Genomic DNA, 27,680 nt, shown 5'->3' with positions numbered 1-27,680 from the left:
ACTTGTTAAAAAATTGGGGAACTTGTTAAAAACACAGATTCATCCCCCCGCCCCCGTCCCACCCCCCCACCCCCGACTAATTGAATCAGGCCCTGCAGCAAGGCCCGAAGATCTGCATTTTTAGATTTGTGAACCCTGGCTCTCAGCACTCTCCGTAGTAACTTTGAACTGAGCTTCAGTCCAACTTGAACGGAGAGCCTCTGCTGGCGCGCAGCACCCACCACTTTGACCACAGAACAGCGCCAGCTGCACAGCTATCCAGTCTCCTCGTTGTAAAACTGTCTGTTACGTACTAACCCTTCGGGCCATCACGGCCAGACGCCAGCCAGTACCTGGTCGGGGGGAGGCGGCGCCGTCCCACCAGCAGTCACCTGGCCCCACTGAGAACTGACTGCTGGGGGCCAGGGGTAAAGGCTGCTTTGCAGCGCCCCCTGGAGGCCAGGGCCCACGGGCGGCAAGCCGGGCTGTCGCTTACCTTCGCCGCCCCAGAGCTCCTCCTCCCTAGTCGCAGTCCCGCCCATGAGGGGCTGGGGGGCGGAGGGGAAGTCACTACGGCGCCTGCGCTTATTCGCTTTCGCTGCCGTGCCCCGCCCTCATCTTCCAACCGGATGTTAACTGGCTTCCCATAGTGCCTCGCGAGTGGCGGGTGTGATAAGAAATTCTGGAGGGTCGCACGGGAGCTGCTGTTGTCATTGTTGGTGTTGTTCTATCGTGTCAGGAGACTGCAAGATTGGAGACCCGTCACTGAGTTGTCTGCCGTGCGATGGCGCTTCTCCGGGGCGTATGGGGCGTGCTGAGTGCCCTGGGCAAGTCTGGAGCCGAGCTGTGCGCGGGTTGTGGAAGTCGACTGCGCTTTCCTCTCAGGTAGGACCGCTGTCCTGCGCCTCAGGAGGTGGCAAGGCCGAGGACGCCCCGGGGCTGCAGTGTAGACACTTTGCTCCACTTTCTGCCCCTCCTAAAGTCAGGGCCACCCTGACCCTTTAATTCAGACCTCGACCTTGCCAAAGGCACGGTGGCTTTGAAAGCAGGCCTTACTCCAGTAGTACCCCGTGCCTTGCTTCCTACCACCCTCCACCTCGCCTCCTTCCGTCCTTCCCCTCGGTCCAGTTTGCAAGCACCTGTTCAGCGTCCTCTGCGAAGTCGCGCCAAGAGCCTCCCGCCACTATCTGGGCGTTGAGGAGGCGGGACTTGGTAACTGAAGTATAGGCACTTTACTCTCTGCCCTTTCTAGGAGATAGGGGCTTTGAGACTTCAGTTTTGCAGGCTGTTCCTCCTGATGAAGACGGAATTTAAATGTCACTAACTTTCTTGTTGAAGATGTTAGAGATACATAGCATCTTGATGACACCTCGTTTGGAATCTGTGTTCATATACATATGACTACTGGCGATTAACCTGACATTTCTTTTTATCTGTGGGTAGTTTTGTGTGTGTGCCGAGATGGTTTTCCTCTACCTTGGGTAGTTACCCAAAGAAGCCTTTGAGTTCATACCTTCGATTTTCTACCGAACAGCTACCCATATTTAAAGCTCAGAACCCAGGTAAGGAGTTTGGGGGATTGTTAACTCTTCTCTGATGTACGAGTAAAAAGGACTCTAAGCATTTAAACTGCAGACCTGATATGCACTTAACCAAAGCATCTAGTGACTGCAGAAACAAATGTATCATTTAATCATTCTTTGTTGGATGGTCTGTAAAATAGGAAGTATAACATATGTTATACCAGATAGAAATGCTTTAAATATAAGTGAGAGCTAATAAAAATATTTTTTAAATAGCAGCAGATAGAGTGGAAAGTACTCCGTGGAGAAAATGAAAAACGTGAGTTTTGGGCCTAGTTGCTCTTGACCTAGAGGAACGCTGGTGAATTACTATATTTCTTGCTTAGCTCCTCTTCTGCTTCAGGGAATTATCAGTGAAGTTGAATGAAATAATGGAAAATGTTATGTAAGCTCTAAAACTCTATGCAAACTACTGTTAATTTTCCATGGAAAATGACTTCTTGTCTTGAATTTCTTAAAAAAGACAAACAGGTAAGAAGTTTGTTGAATCCCTAGAAAGGCTGTGGGGCCTTCATTTTGAGATACAGTGTGAAGATAATAACTAAATAATTGATAACCTTTGTTTATGATTTGTAAAGCCCTTTCACATGCAGCACATCATGGGGCAGTTGTAAAAATCAAATGAGCCATAATAAAAATTGACGCATTATGATTAATAAGAGGTACGCTTAAGTATTCATCTTGTGTGTATGCTTTAGATGAAGATTTACAGAGCAAATTAACTTCTCGTTAAACAATAAATACGCATATTGTTTTGTGATATTCATTGCCAACCCAGTGACATATCAGCACTCTCCCCTTGTCGACCTTGGGTTCCCCATTTCCATTTGGCCAGCCTTCCTGTCTCCTCCTGCCTTCTCATCCTTGCCCTTGGGCTTGCCCGTTTAGTTTCCTGTACATGGTTGAGCTATGAGTATTACTGTTTGTTTTTGGGGCCTGTGTAATCTTTGGCTGAAGGGTGAACCTCAGGAGTGACCTCATTACTGACTTAAAAGGGTATTTGGGGGCCATACTCTCGGGATTTGTCCAGTCTCAGTCAGACCAGAAAGTCTGGTCTTTTTTTGTGAGTTAGAATTTGTTCTACATTTTTCTCCAGCTCTGTCCAGGACCCTCTATTGTGATCCCTGTCAGAGCAGTTGGTGGTGGTAGCCGGGCACCGTATAGTTGTGTTGGACTCAGTCTGGTGGAGGCTGTGGTAGTTGTGGTCCATTAGTCCTTTGGTCTAGTCTTTACTTGGGTCTTTGGTTTTCTTCATTCTCCCTTGCTCCATAGGGGATGGGAGGACCAGAGAACTCTCTCAGATGACCGCCCACAAGCTTTTAAGATCCCAGATGTTACTCATAAAAGTGGGATGTAGAACATATTCTTTATAAACTATGTTATGCCAACTGAGGTAAATGTACCCAGAAACCATGGTCCCCAGCCCTCACCCCAGTTTCTTGGTCCCTGTGGGAGTTTGAATGTGTCTGTGAAGTTTCTGTGACTTTACCTTTGTCTGGTTATGCTGGCTTCCCCAGTATTATGTACTGTCTTACCCTGCACCAAAGTTACCACTTACTTATTGTCTAGTTAGTGTTTTTCCTTCCCTGCCCCTCCCGTCCCTCATAACCATCAAAGATCGTTTCTTTCTATGTGTAAACCTTTGCATGAGTTTTTATAATGGTCTCATATAGTATTTGCACTTTCATGGTTGACTTATTTCACTCAGCATAATGCTGTCCGGATTCATTCATGTTGTGAGATGTCATGCAGATTCATCATTGTACTTTATTGTTGCATAGTATTCCATTGTGTGTATGTACCATAGTTTGTTTATCCATTCGTCTGTTGATGGGCTCTTAGATTGTTTCCATCTTTTTGCTATTGTGAATAATGCTGCAGTGAACACAGGTGTGCATATGTCTATTCATGTGACGGCTCTTATTTCTTTAGGACATAGACCTAGGAATGGGATTGCTGGATCTTATGGTATTTCAATTTCTAGTTTTTTAAGGAAGTGCCATATTGTTTTCCAAAGTGGTTGTACCATGTTACATTCCCACCAGCAGTGCATAAGAAGAGTTCCAGTCTCCCTGCAGCCTCTCCCACATTTGTTATTTTCTGTTTTTTGGTTCGTATCAATAATGTCAGGGTAAAATGGTATCCTCACTGTAGTTTTTATTTGCGTTTCTCTGCTGGCTGGTAATCGCAATCATTTCCTCATGGGTCTCTCTTAGTCACCTGAATGTCTTTGGTGAAGTGTCTGTGCGTATCCTTTGCCCATTTTTTAATTGGATTATTTGTCTTTTTATTGTAGAGGTGTTGGATTTTCCTGCTGATTTTAGAGATTAGACCTTTGTCAGGTATGTCAGAGCCAAAATTTTTTCCCAGTCCATTAGTCCTTTGGACTAGTCTTTACTTGTGTCTTTGGTTTTCTTCATTCTCCCTTGCTCCATAGCGGATGGGAGAACCAGAAGACTCTCTTAGATGACTGTTCACAAGCTTTTAAGACCCCAGATGCTACTCACGAAAGTAGGATTTAGAACATATTCTTTATTAACTATGTTATGCCAATTAAGCTAATTGTACCTGGAAACCATGGTCCCCAGCCCTCAGCCCAGTTTCTTGGCCCCTGTGGGAGTTTGGATGTGTCTGTGAAGTTTCTCAGGTTCCGTTTGTACTCTTGGTGAAGTCTTTTGATGAGCATAAGTGGATAATTTTTAGAAGATCCTGGTTCTCTAGCTTATCGTCTGGTGTTTGTGTATTGTTAGCTGTGGTTTGTATTCTATTTATGCCATGTATTGGGGCCTTTAGTGTTGACCCTGTTGTTACTTGTATGATCTTTATAGGTTTTGGTTTTATATTTATGTCTTTGATCCATTTTGAATTAGTTTTTTGTGTATGGTGTGAGGTATTGGTCCTGTTTCATTTTTTTTGTAGATGGACATCCAGTTTTGCCAACACTGTTTGTTAAAAAGACTGTCTTTTCCCCATTTAATGGACTTTGGACCTTTGTTGAAGATCAGGTGACCATAGGTGGATGGATTTACATCTGGATTCTCGATTCTGTTTTGTTGGTCAATACATCTGTCGTCGTATCAGCACCAGGCTGTTCTGAGTACTCTAGCAGTATAGTAGGTTCTGAGGTCAGGTAGTGGGAGGCTTCTTACTTTATTCGTCTTCTTCAGTAGTGCTTTGCTTATCTGGGGCCTCTTCTCTTTCATATAAAGTTAAATGATTAGCTTTTCCTTTCCTTTAAAGAATGCTGTTGGTATTTGGATCAGGATTGCATTCTATTTGTAGATTGCCTTGGGTAGAATTGACATTTTTACAATGTTGAGTCTACCTATCCATGAGCATGGTATGTTTTTCCATTTATGTAAGTCTCTTTTGGTTTCTTGCAGTAGTGTTTTGTAGTTTTCTTTGTGTAGGTCTTTTATATCCCTGGTTAGATTTATTCCTAAGTATTTTATTTTTGCTATGAGTTGGACTCGACGGCAATAGGTTTGGGTTTTTTATTTTATTTTATTTTTTTAGGGGCTATTATAAATGGTATTGCTTTCCTTATTTCCTTTTTGTAGTTCTCTTTATCGGTGTATAGGAATTCTACTGATTTTTGTTTGTTTGTCTGCTATCCTGCTACTCTGCTGAATCTTTTTTTGTATTAGTTCCAGTAGTTTACTTGTGGAGTCCTTTGGGTTCTCTATGTATAGTATCATATCGTCTGCAAATAGGGATAGTTTACTTCTTCCTTACCAATTTGGATGCCCTTTATTTCTTTTTCATGCCTTGTTGCTCTAGCTAGGACTTCCAACACAATATTAAATAGGAATAGTGATAAAGGGCATTTCTTGTCTTGTTCCTGTTCTCAGGGGGAATGTTTTCAGCCTCTCTCCATTGAGAATGATGTTGACTCTTGGTTTTGTATAGATGCTCTTTATTATGTTGAGCAGTTTCCCTTCTATTTCTCTCTTATTGAGAGTTTTTATCAGGAATGGATGTTGGACTTTATCACATGCATCGATTGAGATGATCATATGGTTCTTTTGATTTTATGTGGTGGATTGCACCGATTGATTTTGTAATGTTGAACCATCCTTGCATACATGGTATGAATCCCACTTGGTTGGAGTGGTTTTTTTTTTTTCAATATGATGCTGAATTCTGTTGTCTAGAATTATATTGAGAATTTTTGTATCTATATTCACGAGAGATACTGGTCTATAATTTTTTTTTTTTTTTTTGAGCTGTCTTTGCCTGGTTTTGGTATCAGGGTTATGCTAGCTTCATACAATGACTTTGGAAGTATCCCTTCCTTTTCTATGTTCTGAAATAGTTTGAGTAGTAGTGATGTAAGCTCTTCTGTGAATGTTTGGTAGAATTCTCCATTGAAGCCATCTGTGCCAGAACTTTTTTTTTTTTTTGGTAAGTTTTTTTAATCACCTTTTCAGTCTCTTCTCTTGTTATGGGTCTGTTCAAATTTTTGACCTCCATTTGTGTTTGTTTAGTTAGTAGTGTGTTTCTAGAAATTTGTCCATTTCCTCTAGGTTTTCAGATTTGTTGGAATATAGTTTCTCATAGTACTCTGTTATGATCCTTTTTTTTTTCGGTTCAGTCTGTTGTAATGTCCTCCATTTCATTTCTTACTTGGGTTATTTGCTTCCTCTCTTGTTTTTCTTTTGTCCATTTGGCCAGTGGTTTGTCGATTTTGTTGATCCTTTCAAAGAACCAACTTTTGATTTTGTTGATTGTTTTTATTGTTTTTTCTATTCTCTAGTTCATTTATTTTGGCTCTGATCTTTATTATTTCCTTTCGTCTGGTAGCTTTGGGCTTCTTTTTGTTGTTCTCTGTCTGTTCAAGTTTTATAGCTGATGTTTTGATTTTGTCCCTTCTTTTTTTTGTTTATTGTTGTGTTTAAGTGAAAGTTTACATTTCAGGTTAGTTTTTCATACAAAAATTTATGCATACATTGTTATGTGAACCTAATTGCTCTCCCTATACTGTGACAGCACACTCCTCCTTTCCGCCTTTGATTTCCCATATCCATTCAACCAGCTCCTAACCCTTCTGCCTTCTCATCTCACTTCCAGATAGAAGCTGCGCATTTAGTCTCATGTATCTACTTGAGCTAAGAAGCACACTCCTCCCGAGTATCTTTCTTCTTTTTGATGTGCACATCTATTGCTATAAATTGACCTCTGAGCACTGCCTTTGCTGTGTCCCAGAGGTTTTGGTATGATGTCTTTTCATTGTCGTTTGATTCTTGGATTTTTTTTTATTCCATCTTTAATTTCTTCTATTACCCAGTGGTTTTTAAGCAAGGTGTTATTCAGTTTCCATGTATTTGATTTTTTTTTTTCCCCTTGCTCTTCCTGTTATTAGTTTTTGCTTTTATGGTGTTGTGATCAGAGAAGATGCTTTGTATTATCTCAGTATTTTGGATTTTGTTGAGGGTTGCTTTGTGGCCTAAGATGTCGTCTATTTTGGAGAATGTTCCATGTGCTTTGGAAAAGAATGTATACTTTGCTGCTGTTGGGTGGAGTGTTCTATATGTGTCTGTGAGGTCAAGATGGTTGACTGTGGCCTTAAAGTCTTCTGTATCTTTGCTCAGTTGCTTTCTAGATGTTCTGTCATTTGCCAAGAGTGGTGTGTTGAAGTCTCCTGCTGTTATTGTGGAACTGTCAGTTTCTCTTTTCAATGCTGTTAGAGTTTGTTTATGTATTTTGGAGCCCTGTTATTGGGTGCATAGCTGTTATGGTTATGTTCTCATGGTGGGTTGTCCCTTTAATCATATATAATATCTTTTCTTGTCTTTTATGGTGGATTTTGTTTTAAAGTCTATTTCATCTGAGATTAGTATTGCCACTCCTGCTCTTCTTTGGTATTTGTATCTTAAGTATTTGTATCTTGTAAAATATAGGAGTTGGGACCAACAAATGGCTTGTTATTCAGTTAAACCCCACCATTCTAGTTAAGACTTGAGGAAAGGAAAGGAAATAATGGATTGATTTTAGAGTAATCTCATATGTTTTCAAGTGGTGTTTTAGTAATTGAAATATGAGGTAGTGATATGCGAATCACGACTATATTTTTTAGTTGGGCTTACGAAATTATTTCCTGAAAATCTTTAAAAATGTTTTATTAAAATATAAGCTAAAAAACATGAGGCGGTTGATTACCCAACTAATTGAAATTGTAATCAATTTTTTTTTTAATCATTGTGCTTTAAGTGAAAGTTTTCAATTCAAGTTAGTGTCTCATACAGAAGTTTATATGTACATTGTTATGTGACCCTAATTGCTCTCCCTATACTGTAACAGCACACTCCTTTCTTCCCCAGATTTCCATTGTCCATTCAACCAGCTTTTGACCCTCTCTGCCTTCTCATCTCACCTCTGGACAGGAGCTGCCCATTTAGTCTCATGTATCTACTTGAGCAAAGAAGCATACTCTTCACAAGTATCATTTTATGTCCCATAGTCCAGTCTTATCTTTCTCTGAAGAGTTGGCCTCAGGGATGGTTTTAGTTTTGGGCTAGCAGAGAGTCCGGGGGCCATGTCTTCTGGGTCCCTCCAGTCTCAGTCAAACCATTAAGTCTGGTCTTTTTACTAGAATATGAGTTCTGCACCACATTTTTCTCCTGCTCTGTCAGGGACTTTCTGTTGTGTTCCCTGTCAGGACCTTTCTGTTGTGTTCCCTGTCAGGGCAGTCATTAGTGGTAGCCAGGTACCATCTAGTTCTTCTGGTCTCAGGCTGACGAAATCTCTGGTTTATGTGGCCCTTTCTGTCTCTTGGCCTAATACTTTCCTTGTGTCTTTGGTGTTCTTTATTCTCCTTTGCTCAGGTAGGTTGGAACCAATTGATGCATGTTAGATGGTCACTTGCTAGCTTTTAAGACCCCAGATGCCACTCGCCAAAGTGGGACGCGGAACATTTTCTTAATAAACTTTGTTATGCTAGTTGACCTAGATATCCCTTGAAAGCATGGTCCCCAGACTCTTGCCCCTGCTACTCTGTCCCTCGAAGTGTTTAGTTGTTTTCAGGAAGCTTCTTACCTTTGGTTTAGTCCAGTTGTGCTGACTTCCCGTGTTGTTCTTCCCTTCACCTAAGATAATTCTTGTCTACTATTTAGTTAGTGAATACCCCTCTCCACCCTTGTAACCATCAAAGAACATTTTCTTCTGTGTTTAAACCTTTTCTTGAGTTCTTATAATAGTGGTCTTTACAATATTTGTCCTTTTGCGACTGACTAAATTCTGCATAATGCCTTCCAGATTCCGCCATGTTATGTTTCACGGATTCATCTTGTTCTTTATTGTTGTGTAGTATTCCATTGTGTGGATACACCAAAATTTGTTTATCCGTTCGTCCGTTGATTGGCACCTAGGTTGTTTCCGTCTTTTCGCTATCATGAACAGTGCTGCAGTGAACACGGGTGTGCATATATCTGTTCATGTGATGGCTCTTATTTCTCTAGACTATATTCCAAGGAGCAGGATTGCTGGATCATAAGGTACTTCTACTTCTAGCTTTTTAAGAAAGCGCCAAATCGATTTCCAAAGTGGTTGTACCATTTTACATTCCCACCAACAGTGTATAAGTTGAACTTGTAATCAATTTCTGAGGACTGTTTTTGGTAGTATGTGACATATTTCTCAGTTAGATAACCAACTTGAAAAAATATTGATAATCATATTTAAATGATTAAGTTAAATCATTTTATCAAGTTGTGTGTGGTATAGAAATGTCTCTAATATAATTTACTTTTAGAGCTAATGGATTATGTTTTCCTGGAAGTCTTGAGACGTTAATCCTAAGACAGATAAACTTGTGACTTTTTTTTCCCATTTTATTCCAATCCATAGATGCGAAAAATTCAGAACTAATTAAAAAAATCGCCCAGCTATGGAGGGAACTTCCTGATTCAGAGAAAAAAGTAAGCACGTAGGTTTTCTGTTTTTTTTTAAATTTTACTTATTTTGTTGTTGTTGACAACATGCATAGCAAAACATACACCAACTCAACTGTTTATACATGTATAATTCAGTGACATTGATTACATTCTTCAAGGTGTGCAACCATTCTCACCCTCCTTTTCTGAGTTCTTCCTCCTCCATTAACATAAACTTGCTTCTCCCTAAGGTTCCTGTCTAATCTTTCGAGTTGCTGTTATCAGTTTGATCCCATATAGATAGTTCTTAAAATAGCGTAATGTTCAAGGCAGACATTTTTTACTAAACTAAACTATTGTTTGGTTTTAAGAAGACTTCATAGGGTATTTTTGGTTTAAAGTTTATAGTTCATCTCAGGGCAGTAGTTTCAGGGGCTTATCCAACCTTCATGGCTACAGGAAGTCAGGAGTCTGTGAGAATCTGAAATTCTGTTCTGCATTTTCCCCCTTTTGATCAGAATTCTTCTATAAAATCTTTGATCAAAATGCTTAGTAATGGTAGCCAGGCACCATCCAATTCTTCTGGTCTTATGGCAGAGGACCCATTTGTTCATGGAGGCAGTTAGCCACACATTCCATTTCCTTCTCCTGTTCTTGACTCTCCTTTCTCTGTTGCTCCAAGTGAATTGAGACCAGTTGTGCCTTGGATGGCCACTTGCAAGCTTTCAAGACCCCCAGCTCTACCCAGTAAACTAGGAAGTAGAACAGAAGTATAAACAGGTTATTAAGCCAGTTAACTGGGATGGCCCATGAAACCATGACCGTAAACCTCCAAACCAAGAAACTAAATCCCGTGAGGTGTTTGGTTGTACATAAGCACCCTCAGCGCCTACTCTTTTTTTTTTTTTTGGTCGTTGTAAATATGTTTATTGCACAGCTTTTGCCAATTCAGCTTTTTAAAGGTGTATACCTTATTGACAGCACTTACTGTAATTGTCTGTGTAACTCTACCCTCAGTCAATGCAATTTTTCCATCACTGTAAGCCAGAACTCGATATTACATAAGTAATAATCCCCCTTTCCCTCTTTCTCCTGCCCCTGGTAACCACTAATAAAGTTTGGTCTCTGTACATTTGCCTTTTCTTGTCTTTTTATATAAATGAGGTCATACAATATTTGTCCTTTTGTGATTGACTTATTTCACTCAGCATAGTGTCTTCAAGCTCTATCCATGTTGTAGCACGTATCAAGATTTTGTTTCTTCTCCTGGCTGAGTAGTATTCCATTGTTTGTATGTATGTACCACATTTTGTTTGTCCGTTCATTTGTTGATATGCACATTTAGGTTGTTTCCACCTTTTGACTGTTATGTGTAGTGCTGCAGTGAACATTGGTGTACAAGTCTCTGAGTCTCTGCTTTCAACTCTTTTGTGTATATACATAGGAGTGAAGTTGCTGGGTCATATAGTAGTTCTATTTTGAGTTTTTTGAGGAACCTCCACACTTTTCCACGACAGCTGTACCATTTTGCATTCCCACCTGCAGTGGATAAAGGTTCCAATTTCCCCACATCCTCACTGTCATAGGGGAAAAGGACCCCAGATTCAAATTTAATCAAAAGATTTTTATTAAGCCAAGACAAATATAATCATTGCACTGGGCACAAGAGACTAGCAAAATCCACTGAATCATAATCAGGGAGTTTCTAACACACTGTTACAGACAGTGAAATTAAAAAAATTGTGATTGGTTATTCATTAATACCTCATTTTCAAAGGTGGGAAATATAACATATGGGGATACATGATTGGTTTAAAGAGTCTTTGTTAGCTAGATACCATTTAGTTACTATGGGGAGCGTTCCTTGGGAATGACCCAGCAACATTTGTTCTTGGCTTAGTGACTTGCAACAGGTTCTTAGGTTAGTCACCAGGAAATTGTAATACGCTCCTTTGTGCGAGCCTGACTTCCCTGTAGCATAGCCTCTTTGTTGGTTAAGATAAAGTACCCTTCATGAAACTTTCCTCTTCTAGGTAGGAGATACAGGGAGTTTCAGCTTGTACTCTCATTTCTTCCTGGAACTTTTCATACTAGGTAACTATAACTTTTAAGAAACACTGACACAAAATGAATTCTAGCATTTACTATAACCTTAAACAAATTCTACATAAAATGGATTCTAGGCTTGAACCTTGCTTTAGCTTCTCTTACTCTGGTCAAGACCTCAAGTAATTTTAGGGTATCTATATCATCGCCAATATTTACTGTTTTCTGTTTGTTTTTTTTTTCGTTAGTCATCCTAGTGGGAGTGAAATGGTATACCTCATTATCATTTTGATTTGCATCCCTCAGCTACGGCTATTAAGCAAAAGATCAGCAGTTCAGATCCACTAGATGCTCCTTGGAAACCCTATGGAGCAGTTCTGTTCTGTCCTATAGGGTCGCTATGAGTTGGAATCGACTTGACGGCAGTGGGTTTGGTTTTTTGGTTTTGGATGGCTAATGATGTTGAGCATCTTTTCGTGTGTTGGGTGGCCATTTGAATGTCCTCTTTGGTGAAATGTCTGTTCATGTCCTTTGCCCATCTTATGATTTGGTTGTTTGACTTTTTGTGAAGTTGTCAAAGTTTTATATATATTTGGTTATTAGATTTTTATTGGATATATGGGTTCTGAAGATATTCTCCCGGTCGGTAGCTTGGCATTTCATGTTTTTTTAAAAGTCTTTTGATGAATCACAGTTTTTAATTTTTATTTATTTTGTCTTTTGCTGTTTGTGCTTTTTTTATTATATTAGATAATCCATTTTTAAAAGCTAGGCCTGACAACATTGCCCCTGCTTGTTCTTCTAAGAATCCATTAGAAGAGTCCTTATTCCATTTTGAATTTGTTTTTGTGTATGGTATGAGGCATGGATCCTGTTTCATTTTTCTGCATGTGGAAATCCAATTTTCCCAGCGCTGTTTATTGAAAAGATTCTTCTTTCCCCATCGAATGGGCTTAACACCCTTGTCAAAAATAAGTTGACAATATATGCATGGTTTAATTCTATTCAGTTGGTCAGTAAGCACATCAATTTTCAACATTGCTGACCTGTAGCTAGGGACAGTTATCACGTTCTTTAAGGGACCAGATGGCCCATACTTTTTTTTTTTTAACATTCATTTTCTACAAAGGAACTTTATATCTTCTGATCCGTGTAAATGATGAGAATATGGATTTTGGGTGTAGAGGCGAAAGATTGGCAGCAAGGCGAAATTGGAAGCTAATTGCTAGACTTCCACCTTGCTTAACATGTATATGAAAAATACTGTTTATTATCCATATACATGTTATCCCAGAGCACATTTTCTCCCTGGTGGTTTAATGTCTTTGAAGTCACGCAGTTGTCTTTCCCTGGTAGGTGTGCGATGTTAAATTTGCCAACAACAGTTTGTTCACTTCTTATTTGGGTTTTTTATTTATAGGTATATGAAGATGCTTACAAGGCGGACTGGCAAGCATACAAAGAAGAGATAAACAGAATTCAAGAGCAGCTAACTCCAAGTCAGATCGTATCTATGGAAAAAGAAATCATGCAAAAACGTTTAAAAAGGAAAGCATTAATAAAAAAGAGAGTGAGTATCGTTGAAATGTTCTTTTCCTCTGGCAGTAAACTAAAATTTGTATAATTTTGAGTTTAGGTAGGTTTCCCATATTTTGATGATATGTGTGGATATATGGTAGAAAGTCATTAGGTGTCCTCCAGTTATGCAAAAATAGGATAGCTCTCTTACCTCTGCCACTAGGACCACTTTCCACTGAGTGTGTGTCTTAGACAGTCTTGTTGCTACTTTTGGATGTAACCAAATTTATGATATTTTGTAGCAGCTTAAGGTATTAACAAGGAGCTCTAGTGGTACAAATAGTTAAGCGTGCCACTGCTAATTGAACGGTTGGTGGTTTGAACCCACTCTGTGGCTCCGTGGGGGAAAAACCTGGCCATCGACCTCCTTAAAGATGGCAGTGAAGAAAACCCTATGGAGCAGTTGTACTGTAACACATGGGGTCGCCATGAGTCAGAATGGACTCGACAGCACCTAATAACAACAACAAGGTATTAATCCAAATAAACCCTATTGTTTGAAAGTTAGACTACATTTTTCTGTAGATACAATTAGTTGTGAAGTGGTCAGCTTGCTCGTCCAGTCCATCTATTACATAAAATGGTCATCAGAGTTAATACCAGTCTTGAATGTGAGATACCAAGATATCTCTCCCTGACCCTGATGTCCTAGCAGTAGGATTGAAGACTCAGCCAGTTTCAAGTCAATGATGGTGATCTAGGACTGCTGATCCAATTAGTAAAAGGGAACCAGAAGAGTGAGTAATAGGGCCTCTTCCTCCTTAATGCTCCCAGCTGGTGCTAAGTGTTGCGAGGGTCAGAAATCAGGGTTAGGGGCAGATATAAGGAGTTCCTCTTTGCATTCTCACTCCCTATTTGGAATTGTTCTTCCCACTAAAGATTCCTAATGTCAGCTATTTCAGAGGTAGGTGAGAAGTGTGGCATCTAGGAAGTTGTAAGTCTGAAGCACTGAGGGGAAAACTTCCTAGACACAAAGGGGAAATAGATAAGTTGTAAAGTGCTTGGAGTCTACAGTTGTTTTATTATTAAGTGATGAGAGGTTCAGGAAGAAGGAAATAATCTCTAGATGAAAATCAGAGGAGCCCTGATTTTATATGGAAGGAAACAACTTTTATCTGATAAAAGTTGGATTTGTCATTGACCATAAATAAATTGCAATTAAAAGCCATAGACTTTTGTAAACCAAGTGCTGTTCACTACTCCAAATTCAGAAACTAAATTGGTTGGGGGAATGCAACATCCTGCATTCTTTTAACTAAGGAACTAAATAGAGTTAGATAGCAAGGGATACTTGTACGTATTCTCTTCTGTATTTTCTTTCCCCCTTTTGGTACCTAGTAAAAACAATTAAATTTAACACGTATTGTGGTTTAAAAGTTGAGAGATATACAGAGAAGGGAATGAGATGAGAGATTAAACAGATACCACAATGTTCATGAGTTGATGTGGGAGCCTCATGTGGTGATTTCACCACGTGGATGGTAGTGTCCTTCAAGAATGAAACTGGGATAGTTTTATCTTTTAAAAAAGTTTTGTAAATATATGCTTGGTTATCCAGTTCACAAGGTCCCTGGATGGCGTGCACAGTTTGCGCTCTACTACTAACTTAAAGGTTGGTGGTTTGAACCCGCCCGGTGGCACTACAAAGGCCTGGTAATCTGCTTCTGTAAAGATTTTTGTTGTTGTTAGGTGATGTGTGAATTTTGACTCATAATGACCCCATGGGTTTTCTTGGCTATAATCATTATGGAAGCAGATCACCAGGTCTTTCTACTGAGGAGCTGTGGGTGGATTCAGGCTGCCAACTCTTCAGTTAGCAGCAGAGCTCTTAACTCTTGTGCCACCAGGGCTTCTTCTCTAAAGATTATAGCCAAGAAGATCCTATGGAGCAGTTCTACTCTATAACACATGGGGTTGCCAGGACTCAGAATCTACGCAGTGACAGTGAGTTTTTTTTTTTAATCCAGTTCCTGGTGATCATGAAAATAAATACGTAAAATAAATGTTTTTGCGTAAATCTGTAAAATAAAATCTATTATGTAAAGTCTGTTATAATTTTCAAAACTTAGTATTATGAAAAAATTTTAACTTCAAGATGTAATAACTATGTGCGTACTTATTTATAAGATCATAGTATTCACTTTAAGGAATATTTCATAATGCATAGTAGTGAGTAAAGTTTCTGTAATTAAAATTAAGTCTCATAGATGTTAAAACCATATCTGATTCTTCTATTTTTGTTATTCAGGAATTAACAATGCTTGGAAAACCAAAAAGACCTCGCTCAGCTTATAACATTTTTATAGCTGAAAGTTTCCAAGAAGCTAAGGATGCTTCATCACAGGTAAAAGAGAACTGTGTTTATTTTTAAATATTTAGATTATCAGTAAGTTATAGATGCACTATGTCGTGTCAGGTGGTGAAGAAAAGTAGTAATTATAGAAATTAAACTCTTTATATGGGACCCTCTTTCTTGGACTCTCTTTTAGAGAAAAATACTTTTTTATTTCTTACCACATATAATTAATTTGGTTATGTAGTTGTGAGTATATACATTGTCAACATTTTCTGATTAAAAAACTTATATTTTCAGGTTTATGGGGATGTTAAAGGTCTTCTGGAGACTTTTCTAATCCAGCTATTCTTAAGAATTCTGCTGTCACTGGGGATGAATGAGAGTAGAGTTACAACATTTTATACTGGAAATTAAGTATAACCTATTGCTCCATGTTGCATCCTTTAATGAAGTTTTAGTTATGCCTGTGGGAACGCGTTACACATGGCAGTGCCATCATATGAATGTGTCAAAGAAAAAATTCGGCAGTCACTGTTGTGTCTTAGTCTTTCCTTTTCTTCTTGGAAGTTGTAAATTGGTAATTCTATTTTCCTTTTATAATGTGACATGATAAAAGAAGTGGATATTCAGATCTCTAACCCTTATCAACCTGAGATCAAGATTTTTAGCTTTTTGGAGTTTTTTGGAACTGTAGTTCATTTCACAAATCCCATTTAATATACAGATAATATGTCTGTGTCATAGTCTCTGTTGGCTATATAGTTTCACTGATTTACTCCCCTAGGGATTTTAAATTTAATTTCTGTGGCCCTACGTTACTGAAATGCATGCCTATTTAAGTTGGAATTTTCTCAATATTTATTTATTTGGATCATTTCAATTTGTGTGAAATTCATCTTATTGAAGCAAAAAGATTACTTGTGCAAGAATGCTTTGTAAATCATGTTGCTCTTTGGTTTTCCCCACTGCCACAGTTCCCCAATTATGTCACTAACTTACCTTGGATTTAGTTTTCTTACCAATGTAAAGAAGGTTACATGCTAGAAAATCCTCCTAGATCAGTGCTTCTCAATTCATGGCTGCACCTTGGAATCACCTAGGAATATCCCTGGAAATTCAAATATAATTTGACTATACAATTTTTATTCATTTAAAAAATTATGAGGATTGTACATCCTCATAATTTAAAGAGTCAAATTCTTTAAGGCTTGAAAGCAGTTTTCACTACTGTGTCCTATCCCCTGCTCCAGAAGCAAGGGCATTCCACTGTTTTAGCTGATTCTTGTGATATCGCCTCCATTTCTGTAAATAACATCTTTTTATCATTACTTCTTGATTTCGTTCAGTTTTAGGCACCTGTTGACTTAGACTGTTTAAGATGAACATTTAACTCTTTTTTTATCCCACTCTTCATATGTACTTTTACCATCCCCCTGTGTCACAATACAGTTATCATAGTTTTGATTAAGTTAGTGTTCAGTGTTTATTATGATTATGTAAACCCTATTCACAGCTGGAAGTCCCTGAGTGGTGCAAATGGTTAATGCATTCAGCTGCTAACCAAAAGATTGGAGGTTGGAGTCTACCCAGAGGCACCTCAGAAGAAAGGCTTAGTGATCTACTTCCAAAAAAATTAAAATCAGCCATTGAAAACCTTATGTATCACAGTTCTACTCTGACACTTACGGGGTGGCCATGAGTCATTTGACCGGATAGCATTTCAGCTGTGCCATATAGTATGATTATTTTTCTTTTCTTACAGAACTTCTTATTTTCCCTGAAGGTCTTGGTTTTTTGCTTGCTTAGGTTTCTGTGTATGTATCAATAATCCAACCCCAAGCTCTTCATTTTTCACTAGCTTTCAGTACATTTAGACGTTTTAGATACCCTGTCAATGGCAGTCTGGACCCTTTGGTTTGTTCCAGTTTGGCTGTTACTTTCTATACTTAGTGTAAAGCTAACATTGTGGGATCTTCCTTCATTGGTATCCTTGTGTCATGCTTCTGTTGTCTTTTTCTTGGTTTACTTTCATTCTGATACAGCACCTTCCCCAATAAGGGCACATGGGAGATCAATTTTTTCATGTCTGAAATGTCTTTATCCTCACATTTGCTTGATAATTTAACTGGGCATAGAATGCTAGGCCAGAGATCATGTTCCTTCAGAATTTTAAAAAGTATTGATCCTTTTCTTCTAGCTTTTTGTATTACTTTTGAAAAGTATAAAGCTATTATGAATTTTGATTTTTCGAATGTGATCTGGTTTATTTTTTCTCCTCCCTGAAAGCTATGTTCCTTAGTATATTTGGTGTAAAGCTGTTTACCTCCATTAGGTACTAAATGAACCTTTCAGTCTGAAAACTCTTGTCTTGTAGTTCTGGAACAGTGTTTTGAGCACGTTACATAGATTTCTTTCTTATTTTCTAAAACTACTATTTGTGTGTTGGATCTTCTGAACTGCTCCTCTCATTTTCTTGTCGTTACTGTTTTCTGTGTCTTACCCTGTTTTGCTTTTCTTTCTGGGATGTTGTATGCATTTTCACTTTATCTCCCTCATTTTTAGCATGGTACTGTCACCCTCAACTATGCCTGGATTCCTGGTGTGACTCTTATTTCACTGTTTCGAGAGGATAAATGTCCTAGAATCCACCTTGGTGGAGATTTAACCTCTTTTTAAACAGACTCAGTCAGTCCTCCTGTTTTTAGCCCTATCTTTACCTCTAGTTTACACCTATCTGGTGCTGCCAATTCCTGAGCTATTTGGGAATTCTGCCTTATAAATCAAGTTGCTATTTGGTTTTCCCCACTGCCAGCTTTCTTAGATCAGTTACGTCGGTTACATCTCCATCTACTTAGCAGCTTCCAAAATTTTGTGTTGGTAGTGCTCTCTTCTGTTGTCTTTGTCTATGTGGGTTTATGCCTCAAGAAAATTTTTGTTGTTTAATGACATTTTAGTGGAGTTTCAGGAGGCAGCAAAAGTAAATATCTTTTCGTCTCTTTAATTTTATATGTACAGATGAAGAACCAAGCCTAACGAAGGTAAAATGATTTTTTTTAGGTCCCATAATTAAGTTCAGCTAAGTAGAATTGGGGATTAGTGTTGTATTGTTCCTGTGACTTTACATAAACACTTTTGGCACAAATTTTAGAACAAACCATAAAGCTACAGGGAAGAAATAAAAACATTCAGTCTTTGAAGTGAGTCTATGCATAGCATAGATTATACCTGAATGTTAATATTTCTAGTTCAGAAGGGATAAATACCAATGGAACATCTAGAAAGAAGATCAATAAAAGAAATAGAGGATTTGAACAGTGCTGTAAATCATCTAGATCTAACAGACATATGTAGAACAACAGCGGCACAATATACATTCTTCAGTACACATGGATCATTCTTCAGGATGGACAATATGTTAGGTCACAAAGCAAGTCTCAGTAAATTTAAGAAGATTCAAATTATACAAAGTATTTCTTCTTTGACTATAAGAAATTAATGGAAAATACCCGAATGTGTGGAAGTTAAACAACACACTACTAAACAACCAGTGGGTCAAAGAAGAAATCAAAAAGGAAATCAGAAAATACCTTAGAGATGAATGAAAATGAAAGTGCAACATACCAAAACTTATGGAACACAATGAAGCCAGTGTTCAGAGGGAAATTTATAGTGATAAATGCTTACATTAAAAAAAGAAAAAAGATCTCAAATCAATAACTTTACACCTTGAGGAACTAGAAAAAGAGCAAACCAAGCCCAAAGCTACCTGAAGGAAGGAAATAACAAAGATCACAGCAGAGATAAATGAAATAAAGAATAGAAAAACAGTAGAATCAATGAAACCAGAAGTTGATGTTTTGAAAAGATCTATAAAATTCACAAACTCTTAGCTAGACAGAGATAGAAGATGCAGAAATCTAAAATTAGAAATAAGAGTGGGAACATTACAGTTTACCCTACAGAAATAAAAAGGATCATAAGAAAATAGTATAAACAATTGTATGCTGTCTTAGTCATCTAGTGCTGCTATAAGAAACACCACAAGTGGATGGTTTTAACGAAGAGAAGTTTATTTCCTCACAGTTAAAGTAGGCTAAAAGTCCAAATTCAGGGCATCAGCTCTAGGGGAAGGCTTTTTCTCTCTGTCGGCCTTCTTCTCTTCAGTGTTCCCCTAGACTAGGAGCTTCTCTGCACAGGGACCCCAGTCCAAAGGACACGCTCTGCTCCTGGCACTGCTTTCTTGATGGTATGACGTCCCCCACTCTCTGCTTGTGTCCCTTTCCTTTTATCTCTTAAGAGATAAGAGGTGGTGCAGGCCACAGCCCAGAGAAACTGCGTTTACATTGGATCAGGGATGTGACCTGGGTACAGGTGGTGTTACAATCCCACCCTAATCCTCTTTAACATAAAATTACAATCACAAAATGGAGGCCAACCACACAGTTCTGAGAATCATGGCCCAGCCAAATTGATAGACAAATTTTTGGGGGGACATAATTCAAACCATGACATATGCCAACAAATTGGAGGAAATGGACAAATTCCTAGAAACATATAAACCTCCTACATTGACTCAAGAAGAAATAGAAGGTCTCCACAGACCCGTAACAAGTGAAGAGATTGAATCAGTAATCAAAAACCTGCCAACAAAGACCTCGTGGCTTTACTGAAATGTTTTTGTTTTTATAATTTATTTTATTTTTGTTAAGAATATACACAGCAGAACATACACCAATTCAGTTTCTATATGTATAATTCAGTGACATTGATTACATTCTTCAAGATGTAGAACCATTTTCACCCTCCTTTTCCTAGTTGTTCCTCCTCCATTAACATAAACTCCCTGCCACCTGTTTTCTATCTGATCTTTTGAGTTGCTATTGTCAGTTTGATCCCATATAGATAGATCTTAAAAGAGCACAATGCTCAAGGCACACATTCTTTTCTAGTTAAGCTAAACTGTTGTTTGATTTTAAAAAGACTTTAAAGGATATTTTTGGTTTAAGGTTTAAAGGTTGTATCAGGGTTCACTGAAATATTTGGTAGCTAACACTTACGGAAGTAGTGACTCCAATCCTTAAACTTCTCCAAAAAGTAGAAGAGGAGGAAACACTTCCTAACTTATACATGAGGCTAGCATTACCCATACCAAAGCCAGACAAAAGGTACTACAAGAAGACTACAGACCAGTATCCCTTATGAAGATAGATGCAAAAATCCTCCACAGAATACTAGCAAACCAAACCCAAAGGCATATTAAAGGGATTATACATCATGATCAAGTGGGATTTATTCCAAGAATGTAAGGGTGGTTCAACATTAGAAAATTAATCAATGTCTTAGTTGTGTAATGCTGCTGTAACAGAAATACACAAGTGGGTAGCTTTAACAAATTTATTTTCTCACAGTTTAAAGGCTAGAAGTCAGAATTCAGGGTGCTGGCCCCAAGGTAGGGCTTTCTTTGTTGGCTGTGGAGGAAGGTACTTGTCTCTTCAGTTTATTTCCTGGTTCCTTGGAGATCTCCATGTGTCTTGGCATCTATCTTAACCCCATGTCTGCTCTGCTCACTTGTTTAATCTCTTTTATATTTCAAAAGAGATTGACTCAAGATACACCCTACATTAATCCTGCCACATTAACATAACATAGACAACCTATCCTCAAAGGAGATTATAACCACAGGCATAGAGATTAGGATTTATAACACACATTTTTTGGGGATGTAATTCAACCCATAAGACCATGTTAATAGAATAAAAGAACAACGTGATCATCTCAGTTGATGCAGAAAAGGCATTTGAAAAAATCCAGACACTCAACAAGCTACAAATAGAAGGGATGATCCTCAAGCTGATAATGAATATTTATGAAAAATCCACAGCTAACATCATACTCAGTGGATAAAGATTGAGAACTTTCCTCTTAAGATTAGAAACAAAACAAGCATGCTTGGTCTCACCACTGCTATTCAACATTATACTGGAAGTCCTACCTAGAGCAATTAGACAAGAAAAATAAATAAAAGATATTAAAATTGGGAAGGAGGAAGTAAAACCATTCCTTTTCACAGATGACATAATCCTAGATATAGGAAATTCCAAATATTCCACAGCTAATAAATGAATTTAGCAAAGTGGCAGGGTACAAGGACGCACAGAAATTAGTTGGGTTTCTATATATCAGCATTGAGCATTCTGAAAAGGAAATTAAGAAAACAATTCCATTTACAATAGCATCTAAAAGAATAAAATAGGAATAAATTTAACCAGGAAGGTAAAAGATGTGTACACTGAAACTACAAAACATTACTAAAAGAAATTAAGACCTAAATAAATGGAAGGGCATTCCATGTTCATGGATTGAAAGACTTAATATTGTTCAGATGTCAGTACTACCCAAAACATTCTAGATTTTCAGTGTAGTCCCCATTAAAATTCCAACAGCTGTCTGCAGAAACGGAAAAGCCAATCTTCAAATTTGTATTGAATGGCAAGGGGCCCCAGATAGCCCAGAGCAGTCTTAAAAAAAAGAACAACAAAGTAGGAGGACTCACAGTTCCTGATTTCAAAATATTCTATAAAGCTAGAGTAATCAAAACAGGCTGGTACTGGTATGATGATACATATACAGACACACACACCAGTGGAATAGAATTGAGGGTCCGGAAATAAACCCATACATCTATGGTCAGTTGATTTTCAACAAGAGTGCTAAGCCCATTCAGTGGTGAAATAATAGTCTCTTTAATAAGTGATGCTGGACAACTGGATTTCCACATACAAAAGAATGAAGCTGGACCCGTATTTCACACTATATATGAAAATTAACTTACGGACCTAAATGTGAGAACTAAAACTATAAAACTCTTCTTCAGTCTACCTTATTCATTGCCCAGCTTTCGCATGCATATGAGGCGATTGAAAACACCTAAATGTTCATTAACAGATGAATGAATAAACAAAATGTGTATACAGTCAATGGAATATTACTCAGCAATAAAGGGGAATTGAAGTCCTGATACATGCTACAACGTGGATGAACCTTGAAAACATTATGCTGAGTGAAATAAATCAGTCACAAATGGACAAATATTGTATGATACCACTTGTATGAAATAGGCAGATGTGTAGAGACCAAAATTGGTTACCAGGGGTGGGAGGGAGGCGGAACAGGGGGAGTCATTGCTTAAGGGGCACTGAGTTTCTGTTAATGGTAGTGGAATAATTTGGAAACAGTCATGATGGTTGCACAACAGGATAAATGTAATCAATGTCGTGAATTGTACAGGAAAAAATTTTGAATCTGCAAATATTTTGTTGTGCATATATATTACCACAAGAAAGATAGGGTAGGTACTTCATTCAATTCATTTATGTAAATTTTTAACAGTTTAATAGTGTTTTAGAGAGAAAAGATGTTAAGAATTGATGAGACTTTCCTTTAATTCTTTATATCTGAGTTTTTGTTGAAATAAAAAAAAACTAACCACTTGAAGTCCCCATATATCTGCTACTTGAAACATATGTTGTCTTACAGGCAAAGCTGAAGACTGTAAATGAAAACTGGAAAAATCTGTCTACTTCTCAAAAGCAAGTAAGTTGTATAGTTTTTAGTCTTAAGTTGCAGTGAGAGAATATGTTAGGGCAAGGCTTTTTTCATGTGAAAAAAACCCTTATATTACTAATAACAGTTAAAATATTTTAAAAATTATTTTCATATTCTTAGACTCATTTGGGCTTTTCTCTCTAGTTTTTGACTGAAAATAAAATTTATATTTAAAATTACAGCCACTCATAAGCTTGTAGTGTCCACTTTATACACAGTGGAAATCACACCCCTCCTCTGCCTCTTTTCAGTACCCCAAGCCCTAAAACTGATAACTTAGCTAATCTTTCTCTCTTACCTTTTTCTTACCTAACTTTTGTCTTACAAAAGCATTCCTTCTCCTATCCCTCTTTATACGTGTACAGCAATAATGTAATTTCTAGAATGTAGAGGCATTCCAGAAATTAATTGCAAAGATTCTTCTGTAAAGAAATCATGTTAATAATTCTGCTTTTTCTCAGGTATATATTCAACTTGCTAAAGATGATAAAATTCGTTATGACAATGAAATGAAATCGTGGGAAGCACAAATGATTGAAGTTGGAAGAAATGATCTTATACGTCGCAAAATGAAGCAAAGAACAAAAGATGGCACTGAGGAATGTTAAAATATAAGATTGAGTTATGTTCATCATGGATAGGCTCAAGAAACCAATTAGGTCTCAATACTTGAAGCTGTTGTAAAATTAGAAAGGATAAAGGTCACAAACATTTTATACTCAATTCCTTTTTCTTTAAGCTCATGGACTTTTGCCGATGTAATACATCTTGTATTAGTATTTTGCTTTGGAAAACCGACACAGATACACGTTCCTGCTAAATTTATTTTGTGTTTAGGAACTACTGAGGATATAAATGCAGCAGTGAATCATTTACCTTTATCAAGGTATATCAGACTGTGAAATTTTTTTATACTGGGTGATGACTATGGAAAGATTCTTGCTTCCTTATGTTAGGGAAGCAGGAGTTTGCCTTTGAAAACTGTCCCAAATTATAGAAGCCACAGTGTTTATGATGTAATTGTGTATTTTTTAAACAATAGCCAGAACACATCTAGGTAAATTCTAATTTCTAGGTATAAATGATGTTGTATTCAGAGATGATGACTGTACATACAGGTGGTCTTTGGTTTCAGTTGCAGCTTTTATAAAAGGGACTGATAAATTTATAAACTTTTTCCTCATTGTTTTTTTTCCTAAAGTTAAAACTAAATTATGTAACAAATCTATGCATATTTTATATGCATAAATAAAAATTATGCATAGAACAAAAATTTTCATCTTTGTTTAATTTTACATGTCTCCAAATTATATGTTTTAAACTGAAACATTGGTTTTACAGATTCTTTTTTTTTTTAACTAGGGAATTGTATTTTTTTTTTAATTATTTTTTCTCTTATGGGATTATATTTATCTATAAAGTAGAAATTGTGTCTGGTATAAGTTTTAAAGTGAGAGATTTAGAAAATAAAAATCTCCAAAGTCTCTAGACCTTGAACCTGTAATTTCTAAACATCTTGCATAACATATAAAGGCCTATACAAGTGAATGGCCAGCTCTGGCCCATGGACCAAATGTCTGTGGGTCAAATGCAGCCCACTACCTGCTTGTCATGGCCTGTGAGCTAATAGTTATTTACATTTTAAAATGGTTAAAAAAAGACTATTTCGTGACATACGAAAATTAATATGAAATTCAAATTTCAGTGTCCATGAATAAATAAAGTTTTATTGGAATACAGCCATGCTCATTCTTTTACTTATTGTTTATGGCTGCTTTTGTGTTACAACAACAGAGTTGAGTGGTTGCTAGAGAGACTGTGTAGCCACAAAACCTAAAATCTTACTATCTGGCCATTTACAGAAAACATTTGCCAACCCATGGTTTATTGTATACTGTAATGTGACTAATGTTCCAATGTGTTGAGATATTTTTTCCAACTCTTTCAGAAGTTCTTTTTTTGGAATCATTGTCACTCTTTTCCTAAAAGGAAAAAGATCAAGTCACTAAGCTAAACAAACTGTGGCTCCTCGGTGTTAGTAAGGACAGTAATCTTTAGTTTTAAGTTATGTTGATCCTGTGTAGTGTGGAATGAGATTCTTTCAGATTGTTTGCTATGGCTCAGTAAAATGTATCTTAAGAATTTTCCAGCTAGCACATACCACAAAAACTTTACTGTCTTTAGTATTTGTTTGTCCTCTTAGAAGAGTCAAGTAAGGATTTTCAAAATTCATGCCATCTTTTTGAGCAGAGTAATTAAATGTCATCATTAGTTCACAGGGATAGGATAACTCAGAATTTATATGCATTTGTTATGTTATGTAAAATATCTAGAAGTTGTAGATTCTAGACCTTTAGAAACACTTTGAAGATTTTTGTTGATTGTGGATAGAAAAGAAAAAGGTCACAAAAAGATGACTTGGTATGTACTGAACTTGACAGAGGTAGTAACTGAAGAGAAAACTATAGCTTAAGTGGAAACATAAGATTAAAATATATACAGTTCAGTATTTGTGAACATCTTTTCCCTAGGGGTGTGAATATAGGAGAGTCTGCCATTTGTAAAATAGGTACCATGGGTCTGAGGGAAGAGTAGTTGGGGCTGAGTGGGAGACGTGCTAGTGTCTATCACAGTCTTTCTCAATTGGGGTTCCAGGAGAGAATCACTGATTTCCTCTGGCATCCGTTGTTTGTAATGAATTAACTTCTCTCCTGTGCATCTAGAATGCTTCTAATTATGTACCATCTTCAGTAGAGTGAAAATCATTGCTCAAATTATTTGCTGGGTTATGTGCTTCAAATGAACCCAGGAAGCATAAGGAGTCGTTGCTTGTAAGGAATATTACGGGATGAGTGAGGTAGAGAAATGAGTTACATAAACTCCTACGGACAAATGTGGTATAACAATTGCTTTGAGCTCTTTTAGAATGTAACCACTTTTACTATTTTCTACTTAACACATTCAGATGAGTCTTCTCAACTATATTGGGAAGTTCTTTGTCCAGTAAATTCTAAAGTATTTACAACTTAATATAGGGGAAAAAAAAAAGACAGACTTGTAAAACAGAAGAGACAGAGCAAAACCATTTTATGATAATAATCAGATTTTATTTAGTTTCCTTTGTTCCTGAAAGAATGTCATTTTTAATACTTTAAAGAATAGGCTAATCTAAGTGTTTCTTAATAACAATATATATAAATTATTCTTACAAAGAATAATGATACCAATAACCAGTGACCATTCATATAAAGCCTTACTTCTTAGACTTTTCTTAAATTGACTCAAGAAAGTAATTGCTGTAGGAGCTAAATGAGGGTGTTAGTGGGAAAGATGCTGAAGAAATGAAACAAAACAGTTTATGAGGTTATGGTAAGCTCTGAGCAGAGTTTTTCACATTTTTGTTCATTGGAGTGGCAATATTAGTTTTTTTGAAATAGTTTGATGGGAAGGGAGAGAGGATTATGTGTTTATTTTACTTTCTGATGTTTACTTAAAGGATACTGTGTAAATTCAGCCTGCTGTAAACATGTAACTTTGCAATTACTTTTGGCAAACTCCTTTTTTGTAAATGCCATTTTTTACAAGGTCTGTGTTATTTTTTTTCTAGTTGCTCTGAATGTGTATTTAGATTTCTCAGTTTTAAAATTGATATTACTGTACTATGCGTGGATTTAAAGTAACTAGAAAATTCTACTGATTTTTCTGACACTTACTGTACCTGAAATTTATCTCCACCAGATTGTGCTAAAAGTAGCAGGAAGAAGTTTTTATACACTTGTAAGTGATAGTATTGATTAGTTTCTCTTAATTTTACTAATATTTACTGTAAGACCGTTCTCTCCCTTTCTTTCTTCGCCTCACAGCTGCTCTCCCTCCTTTTCATAGCACGAAGCTATCACAGACAAATTTGGAAATTAGCACAGACTGTGTGTTTTGAAATTTTAAATTTAAAAATAATGTCTTTTTCAATTGAACCTCTGGAAAGAAAAGAAAATGAACATATTTACTACTTCGAATTTGTAAAACTATACAAAGTCTCACATTATTCACAAATAAAGTACGTACAGTAATTGATTAAATCACTGATTATATTTAATGGAAATATATAAAACACAAAACCATTCTCTAGTCCATTTAAAAATATGTTATTTGCTAAGGAGCTAAATATTTAAAATTAACCCTAAACAAGAATTTTAAGTAAGCTAAACATTTTTAGATATACCCTTACCTAATTGTCTATTTACATATGTGATGTGCAAGAAAATATTTGATTTATCATTTTATATCTATACTAAAGTTATTTAAAATTTATCTCATTTTGTCTTTTTCTCCACCTTGTCATATGTAAGATGGAAAGAATGGAAGGCAGTACATAATTTTGACAGTGACATTTTACAGTGTTGTTAGGTGCCCTTGAGTTGGTTCCAACTTACAGCGACCCTATATACATCAGAACAAGACACTAGGGAAGCTCCATGTTGCTGACTGGGCCATAAAAACAGCTCCCTAGTTCACCCTAAGAAGATTGACTTTAATGGCAAGAAATTTTTGGGAAGTTCAAGCCTAGCACACTGATGAAATAATGGAGATCTTTGTGGTGATGTTAGCTGTGAGTATTTCACAGGTGCCCTTTATTAGGTTGAGAAACTTCTGTTCCAATTTGTTGAGTGCTTTTATCATGAAAGGGTATTGCGTCTTGTAAATTCTTTTTTTTTTTTACGT

At 37.1% G+C, this 27,680-nt stretch overlaps 1 protein-coding gene across 3 annotated transcripts; it reads left to right on the top strand.

Annotated features, from left to right (window-relative positions):
• The first annotated feature begins 634 nt into the window (after nucleotides 1-634).
• Nucleotides 635-27,680, top strand: TFAM (transcription factor A, mitochondrial). 3 transcript variants are annotated; one of them, XR_002825412.1, is made up of 8 exons: nucleotides 635-864; nucleotides 1,423-1,541; nucleotides 9,408-9,478; nucleotides 12,900-13,049; nucleotides 15,306-15,401; nucleotides 18,369-18,391; nucleotides 22,890-22,946; nucleotides 23,420-23,494. XR_002825412.1 is itself a non-coding variant. In XM_004369873.2 (7 exons), the coding sequence occupies exons 1-7, from the start codon at nucleotides 764-766 to the stop codon at nucleotides 23,564-23,566; spliced, it is 741 nt and encodes a 246-aa protein (XP_004369930.1). In that variant the 5' UTR covers nucleotides 635-763; the 3' UTR covers nucleotides 23,567-27,680. The 3 variants fall into 3 exon arrangements, 2 of the variants coding, with proteins under 2 accessions (XP_004369930.1, XP_023595182.1); XM_004369873.2 differs by lacking the exon at nucleotides 18,369-18,391 and having other exon boundaries at nucleotides 23,420-27,680; XM_023739414.1 differs by lacking the exons at nucleotides 22,890-22,946; nucleotides 23,420-23,494 and having other exon boundaries at nucleotides 18,369-18,630.

The sequence above is a fragment of the Trichechus manatus genome, unplaced genomic scaffold (genome assembly GCF_000243295.1).
Source record: "Trichechus manatus latirostris isolate Lorelei unplaced genomic scaffold, TriManLat1.0 scaffold00007, whole genome shotgun sequence".
Taxonomy (NCBI): Eukaryota; Metazoa; Chordata; class Mammalia; order Sirenia; family Trichechidae; genus Trichechus; species Trichechus manatus.
The sequence above is the reverse complement of the archived record's forward strand: the minus strand, read 5'-3'. Positions and strand labels throughout refer to the sequence as shown.